This window comes from Aotus nancymaae, unplaced genomic scaffold (assembly GCF_030222135.1).
Source record: "Aotus nancymaae isolate 86718 unplaced genomic scaffold, 86718_ANA_hifiasm-v0.15.2.pri h1tg000076l, whole genome shotgun sequence".
Taxonomy (NCBI): domain Eukaryota; kingdom Metazoa; phylum Chordata; class Mammalia; order Primates; family Aotidae; genus Aotus; species Aotus nancymaae.
The window spans coordinates 2,656,151-2,669,096 of NW_026988491.1; the positions used below are offsets into that span (position 1 = coordinate 2,656,151).

Consider the following 12,946-nt stretch of genomic DNA (forward strand, 5'->3'; position numbering starts at 1 on the left):
TGTGGGTGTCTTTGAAGTCTCCAACTTTCCAAAGATCTTCCATAGCAATGGGTCCCAAATATGCCTTCAGCAAGGGGCTTCCCTGTTTCCCTACACTATTTCCCAGCACACCTTGTGTCTCCCAAACCAAAAACACAGCACAGGTAAGTCAGACTGTAACACAGGAAACCAGAGACAGACAGAAGGAGCAGAATCCTAGGACAAATATTTTGGGGGTAGCCCAAGATTTTCCACAGATCAATCAAAGACGGGAATAAGATGGAAGCTTCTGGTCACATAGTTGATCCTACAAACTCCAGGGGAAGTAGGGCAAGGTGAGTTCGCTGGGCTCAGAGCTTTCAAGATGAGAACACGGAAATGTGATTTCCCTCAACGATGTGAGTTTATATGGGAATGTTTATCGAAGAATTTTTTCTCCCTTTTTGGACAAGTCCATTCCATGGAAGATGTTCCTTCTGGGACATTCACAGAAGGCCAGCGTGTTATTACAAATGCTCAAAGACCTCCAAACTGCTAGATTCAATTACCTTATGTTTAAAGGGCATTTGGGTCCTCATGATGATGCATAAATCGTGAAAAGATACGCACGCGGTCGCTGTAAATTTCTCTCTGCTCCAGCTTCACAAGGAAGCGATGATTATGAAATCTCACCAGCTTTCCCAGCTGAGAGAGAAAGACAACGTGGGGTGCTATGTCTGTGACAAGTCCTGACTCAGGAGGTACCCACGGTGCCAATACAGTGCGGTCTTGTCAGGCCCAAGCTGGAAGCTATGGGGAGCCCCGCTTCAGTCCCTTGGATTTCAAGTCTGGGAGAAACCTGTGCCCTTTTGGGCAACACCATGTTGGGAGCAGAAACTCCACTGGCTGTTCAAACCTCGGAGGCTGCTGATTAAAATGCAGGCCAGCACACAAAGCGGGTCTCAGCATCCTATAATAATTACATCCCGAGAAAATGATGCCTTTCAAGAGTCCTCCCTATGCGAGTAAATGAAACTTAACTCTGCTTCTCTATCTTGGTCACAAAGTAAGTTTGGGGGTTTTGCCCCCTGTAGCACACACTCACAGGGTATCATCTCGCCCACGCTCTGCAAAGCAGCTGATCACCCAGGTGAGGCTGCATGCTGTTCTGTCATCAGAAGATGGCAGGAAATGACCAGGGCCAGCTTCATGCAGGGTGACCCATTGAGCGCAATGTGCCAGGATCCTAGAACTATATTTCCCTTGGGGTCCTGTTCACAGTTTCTCGGGGCCCTGGGTGGCTCTGAGCTGGGGACTCCGGCTGAGCTGTTCTGCATCAGGACACAGAGGGTCCCTGCAGGCAGGACCGTGACTAATTCGAAAGCCCAGCGTCGTCTCCGCCACATCGTTGGTACAAAAAGATTACAATAAAGGCGAGGAATTTCCATAAATGAGAAGCAGCGTCCGCTTCCCACAACTGGTAGGGGTAGGTGGTGTAGGGGGAGTAAAGAAGGGGAGGGGGCACTGATTCAAAGATTCCTCTCCTGGCAGGAAACTGGTGTTAGCTGAATTCAGCCGGAGAGACACCTCCACGCACACTCACGCACGAAACCCAGCGAGGGGCGACGTGCGTCTGCTACTGAAATACTCCAGATCAAAGTCACCCACAGCCCAGGAGGCCTGGGAGGCTGAGATTTCGTAATTAGGATCTTCAAAATCCTCCCTCTATTTTTAGGACTCACGCTCATTCAGTCCTTTACAGAATCAGAACCTGTCAGCTAAGGCCATTGAGACTGAAGGGTGAGCTCCTTTCCCTGCTCGCCTTTAGAAAGCAGATTAAGGGTAAACTGGAGGAGTGACTCCAGATTGGATGGAAATACACTCGGCCATGCATATGTATATATGCGGATGCTGGGATGGGGTGAGGGGGAGAGGGGGGGCTCCTTCACACACTGAGCTGCAAGGGGCCCTGCTTTGCACCCCTGAGATACAGACCCAGAGCTTCCACCCACCTCGGCCGTGCTCTCTCGAGCTGGCCCCAAGACCACTTCATTTGGCTTCAGTGTGTGTGAGAAGGCGAGAAGCCTTGAAAATTTTCCTCCAAATGTCCCTCTTCTCAATCACGCACTCATGTATACATCAACATCTCCACCAAGAGCGATCAAATCCCACACTCAAATCTGTCCACCCAAGATGCGCCTAAATATAGACACTGTCCTAAAACAAACGCATCCTCGGCAAGTCAGAATCCTGACTTGAGTCAAAATGAGGAGGTTGGGCGATCCTGGCCCCTCCAGACCAAAGGCCTGGGTGGAACAAGCCGTGGGTGGTGAGAAAAGGATAGAAGGTGAACCCACTGGTTGCAGCTCCCCCACACCTCCTCCAACAAACAGAGAACCCCTCTGGCATCAGAGGATTTGGTGTTTTTATGTTGCGGTGCTCTTGGGAGGCCTGCTTGCTCCCACACACTCCCCAGACATTTGATCCTATTATATAAAGCTACAGCCTTTTAATCTCTAAAAATAACCAAACAGAGGTAAATACGGTATTCCTTACCAAGAGTATTTATCTCCTAAATGCTTTCGGCAAAGCTGATCACTCCCTGGGCAAAGAACACAATCCGACGTCATTGTCATTCAAGTGGAGAGAAACGGGTCACAAGTGATTCTGCTTCATTTTCCAGCATAGAGTGAGTCTAGGAGATCCTGTGAAATCCCAGGGACTCACTCAACTTGGCCTTTCCACAGCGGGAAGAATTTTCCTCCTCTAATTTCAGCTGGTCCTGCTGGACTGTTTATTAAAAATGTATATTTTATATCAGCACAGGGTATCAAGTAACTTCTTGGCAAGAGTGGCCGCATTTTCAAAACCTATTAAGATTCTTTGTGGAAATTTAAATACCTCTGTCAGGCAAACAAAATCACATCAGGAATCATAGAATTTCATTGCTAGAAAGAGAAATTAGATTAACCAACTTTCACGCCTTTCCTAGAAACCTCAATAAACTAGAGGTACATTTCAACAGTTCCTTATTTCCGGTCAGAAGGGGCCTCACAAGAAATCTAAATGAATTTATATCAAAGAAAGCTATACTTGAGGAAAGCCCTTCAATATACAAAAATTGCATATATATATATGAATATATAAATATAGTTTGCATATTAGAAAGCAATGGCTATTTAAAATCAAAACAGCCAGGAAAACCCAGTGGTAGAAAACCATGACAAGTTCAACACTGCCAGGCTTCAGCCCCCTTAAAACATCCTTGTCCTTTATTAATATTTAGTGGAAATGTATGATTGCAGATGTGTGTTAGGTTGGGGTTTTATATTGGGAGGCGGGCAAAGTAGACAGGTTTATTACAGCCATGAAATATTAAACAAGCACCAAGGAACAGTAGTTTGATGTCCTGGGATATCCAGGGAGCAGCCAGACCCGAACGTCAGCTGCACAAAGGGGACCCTATCTGTTTACATTATCCCTTATTAACACCTGCGAAGTTTTGGGTTACATCTTCCGGAGGCGCCAAAGTCACATGAAGGCATGCAACTTGTGCTGGGTAATTTCACAGGGAAACAGGATTGCAAAGCTCTCTGCCTTCCCCCAGACAAGTTCAAAGGAGCCTGAAAAATTCTCTCAGGAAAACAGTGCTTTGCTCTGAGGCTAGGACCTACCTGCCCCCAACCTGCCCCAAGACCGCCCCAGGTCTACAGAAATCTTGCCTGCCTAGGATTGCACAGTTCTGACTACAACATTGAGAGAAGCATGAAATTCCAAAAATTTCTCTGGCATCACTGTAAAAAGATCATACTTCCAAAAAGGGCAGGATTGCATGCAGGGCGTGTACCGAGACCACTCCCATTGCAATGCATGTGAAAGAGTACTTCAAGGCTGCCCTGGGTTTCAAGATAGAGCTACCAGGGGAAAGGAGTTCTGGCAAGGCTAAATGTATTACAGAATACAGTTAATTCAACTTTTGAAAACTGTAAAGGGCAGAAGGGGAGAAAACGTCCTTTTTCCAACCGAATATGCATTATCTATCATCTCTCATTATCACTCCTTCTCTGTGTTGAAATTCTTCCATGGCCACACACCTATTTCAAAGATAGGTGGATGATTTTGCAAACTCTTTTCAAATTCATGTAATTCTCACCGATTTTATTGACGTTTGAATAGGCCCAAACTCAGGCTGGGTTTGGTTTTGTATTGTTTTGTTTTTTCCTTTCCATGACCTCACCCTTCCCCCACCGCAACTTTGTACACATAGAGCCTCAAGATCAGAGGTTAAGTTGCATTATATAAAAGTTGTTGGGTGGGTTGATTAAGAAGTCAAGAGAAGCATGATTTGGAGAGACTAGCTAGATTTCCTGGTTAAAAAGTCACCCTCCCATGTGAGGCTGGCCTAGACTTTAGGAGAAAGACAACTTCCCAGTCAAGTTCCCTCCCCTCCAAAGGACACCTCAAGCCCATAAGACAATCTAGGCACGTCCCAGTAGCTGCACGCCTCATGCTGTTCTGAAGACTTATTCGTTCCCTCCAATCCGAGCACGGATCATTTTGTTAAATACCGACTAGTATTTTGTCATTGGAGCGAAGAATTTCAGAAACGGTGTTAATATTTAATCACATTAGTACTGGCATGTTTTACGGCGTGACAAAATAAAATATCATTACAAAAATGGGCTTTGCCTGCAAGGGGGGTGTAGGAAAAAAAATGCTTGCTGGGGCTAGTACCTAGAGAAGGTCTATCCAAAGCCATTGGACACCACTGCTCAAGGCTAATGGGACCAGGAGCATGTTTTTTAAGGAAATGCAGAATGTTTTGCTTTAATTTTTTTTTCTGACTCTATTTCGAAGTGGCACACTTCACTCTGATTTTCAGCCAGGGGACTCAGGGGCCTGTAGAAAGCTCTGTGTACCTATTTATACAACGTGTGCAGATGGAACTGCAGGGTGTTATCATAATGAAAAGTTTAATCATCCTTATTTACTACCAGTGAGGGAGCAGGATTCAGATGCGGATACCTTATAAAGCCTTAACTAGCAACCCCAAGGCTATAGAAGCTTCGAGTGACCTCAATTCGCTGCTTTATCGAGGAAACTGTCCTTCCCACACCACACAGTAGAAAACAAAGGAGGTCAAGTGGGTGTCCCTGCTGGTGATTATAAGACAGCCAGCCCTGCTGGTCCCTGATGGAAGTCCCTATCGTCCCGAGTGCAGGGGAGGGCTTCCGCTTACAGGGGAAATCAACCCAAAAGTGATGAGCATCTGTTTCCAAAAAATATTTTCATTCATCTGACTGTGATGATGACACAAACAAAACATTTCTTTGGTGACAGTTCTTCATTCACAGCCTGCATCTTCATCTCTAAAGGAAGGACTGGAAAGTGGATGGAGAGAGACATCTAAAAATCTCAGTAAAACAGCTCTGTCCACCTAGTCTACTAAGGCCCTTTAAAAGACTTGAAGGTGAAGTGCTACTGTTTTTCTCTCAATGAATTCTTTATATTAGAGTGTTTTTTAAAAAAACTTTTCTCACCTCATTTTGGCCAATATGTTCTTAATTACTTGGGGAGGGGGGAGGATCAGGAGGGGAAGGGGGAGGGGCGGCCAGGCCAGGCCAGGCCAGGCCAGGCCAGGTAGAAGTGACAGGGGCTGAGATTTGTGCTAACCAGCTATCGATCCAGCCAGATCGAGATGTTGCCTACAAGAAAATAAAGGGGTGGGGGGAGCCAGCAGGCTGCTGTGTCCAACTCGATTTTAAAAAGGGAGCGGGGAGGGGAGAAGAAGCTGAGGGTCCCAAACTAACCAATTTATGGCCTTGCCTGGGAGAAGCCTGGAGAATGCTGATGCTGGCCGCAGTGTCTGCTGTGCATGCTAAACACCCGGCTTCAAATGAGAGAGTGCGTCCCGGGCGTCCCAGGCTGGGCAGTAACCGTGGAACAAAGAGAAAAAGCAGAGAGGCCGCATTCATGAATTAGAAAACCTAAGCGGGAAAGCTACCCGGGATGGGCGCCTAGAAAGCCCCAAGTTCTGAACCACCCAACTCCCAGCCTACTCCCCTTTCCTCTCCTCTTGCCTCTCCCAGCCCCCACGCCATTCTCCTAAAACCTACCCTCACCTTTAATCCGGAGTCAAGACAGGGCAGGAAGTGGGGAGGATGAGGGAAACGAAGGCGGAGGAGGAAGGGACTGTAAAAGAGGGCAGGAATCACACTGAGGGGGACACATTTTTAAAGACAAGGTTAAATTGCCAGCCACTGGTTCCATGGTGCTTGTCTAGGGAAACCAAGGGAATTCAACTACAGTTACCTGATTTTAAGAAGTCATTAGAGACATATAGATACATATATATACACACATGTCTATATATACACCTATATATATACACACACACACACTTTATATATATATATGTACATTTTAAAGCTCCATTCAAATAAAATAAATATCTATGGCAGCCCAGTCATCCTTAGGTTAGGAAGAACTGTTATTACTTTAACTGGAAAGGCAGCCCATTTACTAACCCCACCCCTCCCACCTTAAAGGCCTCCAGGCCTGTTAGGGAGGGGGTGTTTAGAATGCAAACGAAAGCTGGGACCAGACATCTGTCACCAAAGCCAAGCGAGATATTGACAAACGCGGATCCTTTGTGTCTTAAGAATATATATCCATATCCCCATACACAAATGATGTCCTGACTGAGTGGTCTGGTCTCTGCCAAGCCAACCCCACCCCAGCACACCCCCTCCCCAGCCCCGCCAAATGTCAAGGAGATGCGCCCTGAAAAGGTTCCCTGCCTCCTGCCACCCCCACAGGTCTCCGGTTTTTCAATGAAACTCTAATAGTTAAGAAGAGACAAAATAACTATTCATTAGGAACAAATGTCAAATTAGGCGATGCCTCTGAGTGATGCCGCCGACACCAGGGCTGGTAACTTTTTTTTCTAAAGATGCTGGCACCTAAAAGAACTAGAGCTAGAGGCTGGCTAACTAGGAAAAGGTGGGAGGCATTCACACAACTTCCCAGGTGTCCTGCCAGGGAGGCCTGCACATAGCTGCTAAAAGTGGAAGCAGCCTGAATGTTGGAGGTGGGAGGGGTCTTGGTGTGAAAGGGAAAGGGCAACTCAGCTAAAACTGGGGGTGTTGGGGAGGCTGGGCGGGGTACTCTACAAGATTCCCAAAGGGCTGCCATCTACGTTTTTACCACCCTGTGGCACTAGAATCTACCTGGCAGCATGTCGGGAGCTTGAGGGCAGTGGGGAGGGGGGGGTCGGTCCTCATAGCCCTTGGTGTAAGCAAAGGTGTGATAACCAGCTGTGATTGGGGATTAGGAGGGCCCGAGCCCTCCAAACCTCAAGGGACCCCAAGGCGCGGAGGCTAAGGCCTGTACTGGGGATGGGGCGGGTCACCCGGGAAGTGAGAGGAAAACGGGTGCGCATATACCTTCTTTGCTGTTGGGGTTCTGGGGTTTGGCCTTCTCCCAGGGCGCCAACGCCTTGTCGTCGTCTGCGCTGTCCACCAGGGCCTTGTCAGCGGGCATGTACCAGGCAGCACTGTGCTCTGCCATCAGCGAGTCCAGGTCGATGGTGCTCATGGCGCTCTTGACCGCCTCGGAGCAGCAGTTGCCCAGCTCGCTGTCGCCATTCTGCGCCCCTGAGGCCCCGACGGCGCACTCACCCTTCTTGCCACCCTTCAGCCCCAAAGGCTGGTCCTCGGAGATGCTGAACTGCTGCCTCTGTAGCTGGATCTGCGCCTGAAGGATCTCCAGGGGGTGGATCTCGTCGGGTGGCGGGGCGCCGCTGCTGCTCGTCGGGGTGCGGACCTGCTCGAGGCTCGGCGTGCCCGGATGGCCCGGGCCCCCACCGCCGCCGTAGCTGTCAGGGGTCGAGGTAGAGTTAGACATGATGCCCAGGCCGAGCGCGGGCGGGGGCGCCTTCGGTCCGTGCTCCCCGGCGCCTACCCCGCGGGGAGGGAGTTTGGGCGAGCCCGTCACCAAGGGACTCCTGCTCGCCTTAACGAGTGCCTGGGGGTTGTCAGAGCTGGACGACACCTCGTCCTCATTGGCGTAGCTGGTGCTCACCTCGTCCGAGGCGAACTCACCCACGTGCGGCGAACTACCGTCCGACTTGGCCCCGCCGTCCAGGGACGCCATGAGGTCCGGTTGATCCCCCAGGAGCAACTCAGCCCCTTTCCCCCACGACGGCGACGTGAGCGCCTTTTCGTGGGGCGTCGGTGCCCCGCGCGTCTCGCCCGCGGAACTGCCCCCGACGGCTGCCCCTGACGCTTGCTGCTGCCCTGGGCTCACCCCAGGTGCGCCCCCGCTGTCCGGAGCCGCCGAGTACTTGTCAAAAAAGGTGCCGGGGCTCACGTGACCACTGTCCCTTTTTCTGCGACCCCGTCCCCGGCCGCCGCCCCCGGGGACCGACTTGCCGTCATTCCCCGACGTGGATTCCAGGGTGTAGTTGGGGGAGAGGCTGGTGCCGTCCCCCTGGGCGGGCGGGTTGGGCGGCCCCGAGGCTTTGGAACCGCTGCTACCCGTCCCGGACGGGCCTCCGGGTCCTGGGGCCCCAGGAGCAGTCCCTCCTGGGAAGTAATCCGAGCCCGGGTTGCCGGCCACTGCCGCGCCGTCGGTCTCGTTCTGGCTCAGTTTCCTCTTGCCCTCGGGCGGGTTCTTCTTGTTGAAGGTCACGTTGAGGTTGGGGGCCCCGAGGCTGGCGATCATGTTCTGGCAAGCGGTGGAGAGCGCAGCCAGGCAGCTCTGGCCAAACAGGTTGTCCTTGGAGCTGGGCTTGTTGAAGGAGCCCAGCGAGAGCGCACCCAGTTTACTGGCCGAGGTGCGCTGGCTGGGCTGGAAATCAGGCTGCGGCGGGTAGGCACCCCCGCCACTGCCGCCACCGGAGCTGCCACCGCCCCCTCCCGCGCTGGGGGGCGAGTTCACGCCTGGACCGCTGTGCGGCGTGGCCTGCCGGCTCGCTGCTCCAAACGGAAAGCCCGGCTGGCCCCCGAGCGCAGACGTAGCGAAGTCCGGCGGTGGGGGCCGGCGCTCGGAAGCAGCGCTGGGGAGCCCCACGCCGGCCCCGGGGGACTGCAGCTGACCAAGGCCGCCCAGGCTCCCCCCGAACTGCAGGCCCGGTGAGGGCAGCGCGGGCACGTGGCCCTCTCCGGGCATCCTCATCGGCTCCTGCAGAGGGCCCCGGAATAGCACCCCTGAGCCAGGCGGAGGAGGGGGCGCCAGGCTGGGGTCGTGAGGGCCACAGTCAGCGGGCAGGCCCGAGCCGCCCATCCTACGGGGCAGCAGGTCTCCGGGCGGCGGGTGCGGACCTGAGAACCACGCGCTCTCTTGTGCCAAGTGCGGCGCCTGCTGCTCAAAGGTGCCCAGACGCCCGGCGCCCGTGCTGCCGCCTTCGCGCTCGAAGTTCGGCTGAGCCAAGCCGCCCACCGGGCCGCCGTGCACCAGGCCGCCCTGGCCCACGTCCCCGGGGTGGCCTAGCTGAGCCAGGTTGGGCTGGCGCAGCCGCTGCTGCTGGTTCCGCGACGCCATCTGCTTAATCATGAGGGCCGCGTTTTGGCGCTGCTGCTGCTGTTGCTGCTGCTGTTGCTGCTGCTGCTGTTGCTGTTGCTGCTGCTGCTGCTGCTGCTGCTGCTGCTGCTGCAGGGACTGGTGGTCCGGGGCCGGATGCTGCAGGGGCGGCCCCGAAGGGAAGCTGTCGGGCACAGGCGGTGTGAACTCGCCGGGTAGGCCTGGGTAGGCGGAGGGGGAGAGGTGGTTGTCCAGAGCGCCGTTGTGCATGCTGCCGTTCCACGAAGCGCAGCGGTCCACTCCCGCGCTGCCCGGGAAGTCGAAGCGCGGCCTCTTGGCCACGTTCATGTAGGGGGGCGCGTCGAAATGCTGCAGCCGCTGGTTGGGTGCCTGCTGCGGAGGAGGATGCTGCATGTTGAAAACGGGCTCGGAATAATGGTGCATGCTCCGGTTCTCCAGCCGGTGGATGGGGTATTCGAACTGCGCGTGCTGGCTGGGCAGCATGGGGCCTCCGTCCTGCAGGCCGCCGCTGGGCGTGCCCGCCTCGCCCTGCTGGGGCCGCGGGAGCGCAGGCGGGCAAGAATTTTGTCGGACTAGAAGCCCGGGTGGCGGCGGCGGCTGCTGCTGTGGCGGCTGCTGCGGGGGCTGCTGCTGAGGGGGTGGCGGGGCCTGCTGGGGAGGCTGCATTAACGCGTGCCTGGAGCCCACTGAGGGCTCCAGACCCACAGGCATCTTTCTGGCCCCACCGAACCTCTCAAAGAACACACCATGCTGCTGTTGCTGCTGCTGCTGCTGCTGGGGCGGCTGCTGCTGCGGCTGCGGCTGCGGCGGCTGCTGTGGTGGCTGGGCGTGCATTTTGGACAAGCCCACCATGCCCGCAGCTCTGGGCATGGCCGAGGCGCCCGGGAAAGCGCCCCCGGGAACCTGGCGACCCGCTGCATAATGAGGCAGCTGCCCTTCGGAGTCAGAGGGCGAAAACATGTCAAAATGTCCCGAGGGCGCCTCGCCCGGGTAATTGTATTCCAGCGAGTCGACGGCTCCTTGGTTCGCCACCCTCCGGGGCTCCAGACTGTGGGAATCGGAGCCGCTGGAGGAGGGCAGGCCGTGGAAGGAGGCGGCTCGGTTAGGGCTCTGGTCCAGCGGCAGGCATGGGGCCGGCACGGCGTGGCCAGAGGCACCCGAACTGTGGAAGTCCGGGAGGTTCCCCGGTCGCTGGGGGCCGAAGCTCTCAGGCCCCTGGCTCTCGGCCATGTGCTCATAACCCTCAGCGAAGGGCGGCTGGCTGCCCAGGCCGCCGGCTGCGCCGCCGTAGCCCAGCAGGCGACCTCCGTGCAGACACGAGGCCCCCGGGTCTGGGCCGCCGAAGTTGCCCCCAAAGTGGGGGTGATGCTGGTGGGGATGGTGACTTCCCGGGTGGCCGTGGTGAGGCTGCTGGCCGCCAAAGAAGCCGTGCACAGGCTGCGCCTGCAGCCCCCCTGCGTGCAACTCCGAGTGGCCGCGCGCGTGGAAGCCGTAGGGCTCCATGTTCATGCCCAAGATCGGGGGCTCGCCCAGCGCGCTCAAGGCAGGATCCACAGGGCCAGGGGGCCCCCCCGTGTGGAAGGCCGGGGCCTTAAAGTGGGTGTTCATGGTCAGTCCGGTCTCGTTAAAGTTCCTCTCGCCCTGGCCAGCGTTCCTGCTGTTGATTTGGGGCTCGAATTGGTCCAGCCCAAACATACTTGGCGGGGGGCAGAGGGGATCAATAGGGCATGACAGCCTGCTCTCCGCGGCGCGCCTCCGGCCAGCTACTCGTTCCAGCCCAGGATTGGGCGCTCCGGGACGCTCAGCACCGCAGGGGCTCAACGTGCACCTCCACCCCGCCTGATGTGAGGGACTTGGGGGTTGGGGAGTGGATCAGCTCCTCTCCCGAAGCTCGGGATCTGCCCGGGGAGGGCCTCTCACATCTTGCGAGGCCGCGCGGCCTCTAGGAGCCGTGTTGGGGGTCCCATGCCCCGGGCGGTTGTCACAGCCGCGGGTGGGTCTGCGGGGAGGGGACGAAGCCGCGGATGAACGGAGACAAAAAGTTAAGTGGGGGAAAAGAGGAGGGAAGGGGGATGGGAGAGCAGAGCGATCACCTTCTCAAGTCCGACTGGGTCTGTTGGGGAGCCCCAGGACGCTGCCCGCAGCCTCCCGGAGTCCGTGGCAGAGCTGCTAAGGGCAGGGGAGGGAGACCCTTCAAAGCCGCGGCTAGCGCCGGGCACCGACAGAGCGGTCCCTCCCCCCGCCCCCCGGAGTCCCCGCGCCCCGCAGCCGGAGCCTCCACCGAGCACGATCCGCTCGCACAGTCCCCGTAGGCTCCGGGCGAGCGGCTGCTGCTTCTTCAGCGGGTCGGAGGACTGGAGGCTCCGCTCGGCATCGCTGGTGCTGGCCCCCGAGCCGAGGTCGCAGAGGGGCTGGGAGGCGGCGGGCGACGGGGGTCGGAGCAGAGGGTCGGGGGAAGGCGCGGCTCCTCTGCTCGACAGCGGGTGCGTTGCGCCCGGCGCGCAGCTTCGCGGCCACGTCCGCCGCCTGCCGCTTCTGTCCTCCGCCGTTGGGTGTCTGAGTTCGCTGGAGTCTCCGCGCACCGTCGCAGGTGCGGGAGGGCAGCGAGGCGAAGGGTCGGGTCGCTCCGAGGCTCCGGTTCCCTGCCTCCGCGCCGAGGTGCTTCGCGAGTCCCTCTCGGACCCGAGGGAGGGGCGGATGCGGGTCGGGGGGCCACGCCGGGCGAGCGAGCCGAGGCGTTCCGGCTGCGCTCTCCGAGTCTGGAATCGGGGGGGCGGGGACAGCTCTGGGGGGGTCTGCGCACCCCTCTCCCGACTAGCGGGGGTGCTCTGCGTGGGGCGTTCCGAGGGTCTCGGCTCCCCTCTCTGTGTCTGCCTCTCGCCCAGCGCCGGGAGAAGCAGCAACAAGTTTTGCATTTCAGCAATCAATTTCAGCCATTACATTTGCGCCAATCAGCGCCGCCCAAGCTCCGGGCCCGGGGCGGGGCTCGCTCTTAAGGTGGTCCGGGGTCCTGGCTGCAGAGGCCCCAGCCACGAACCCGCACTACCCCGGCTCTGGGGTCCCCCGCGCCCGCCTCGCCTCGGGGTCCGGCGTCAGTGCGCTGGGGGCGCGCCCTGGCCTCCGGGCGCAGCGGACTGGAGAGGGTGCAGGCGGAGGAGAATGGCGGGAGCTTGGCTTTGTTCACCCCCTTCCCATTCACACTGTTCCCAACTCCCCACCCCCAACTGGAGCGAGACCCGCCGGGTGGGCAGGGGGCGGGGAGGTGGGCGGTGAGCGGTACGGGGCGCTCAGACAATGAGGTCGCCAGGCAAAGCCGCTGGACTCGCCACGGAAAGTCGCTAAGTGTCTGCTGCGCTCCGGCTCCGGGGTGAACGCTCCTCGGTTCTCCACTAGCGGCGCCCAAGTTAGCCGGCCCTGGGATTTTCTTGGAGGGTAAAGCAGACGG

The 12,946-nt window shown here is 56.7% G+C and overlaps 1 protein-coding gene across 1 annotated transcript in view; it reads right to left on the reverse strand.

The window, feature by feature from the left end:
• The window catches only part of MN1 (MN1 proto-oncogene, transcriptional regulator), a 50,320-nt gene extending 37,915 nt beyond the window's left edge, over window positions 1-12,405 (reverse strand). Inside the window, exon 1 of the mRNA XM_012464918.3 lies at window positions 7,404-12,405. Coding sequence (XP_012320341.2) covers window positions 7,404-11,196 — 3,793 coding nt within the window. The 5' untranslated portion in view covers window positions 11,197-12,405. The remainder of the gene's footprint in view (window positions 1-7,403) is intronic.
• Window positions 12,406-12,946: the final 541 nt, after the last annotated feature.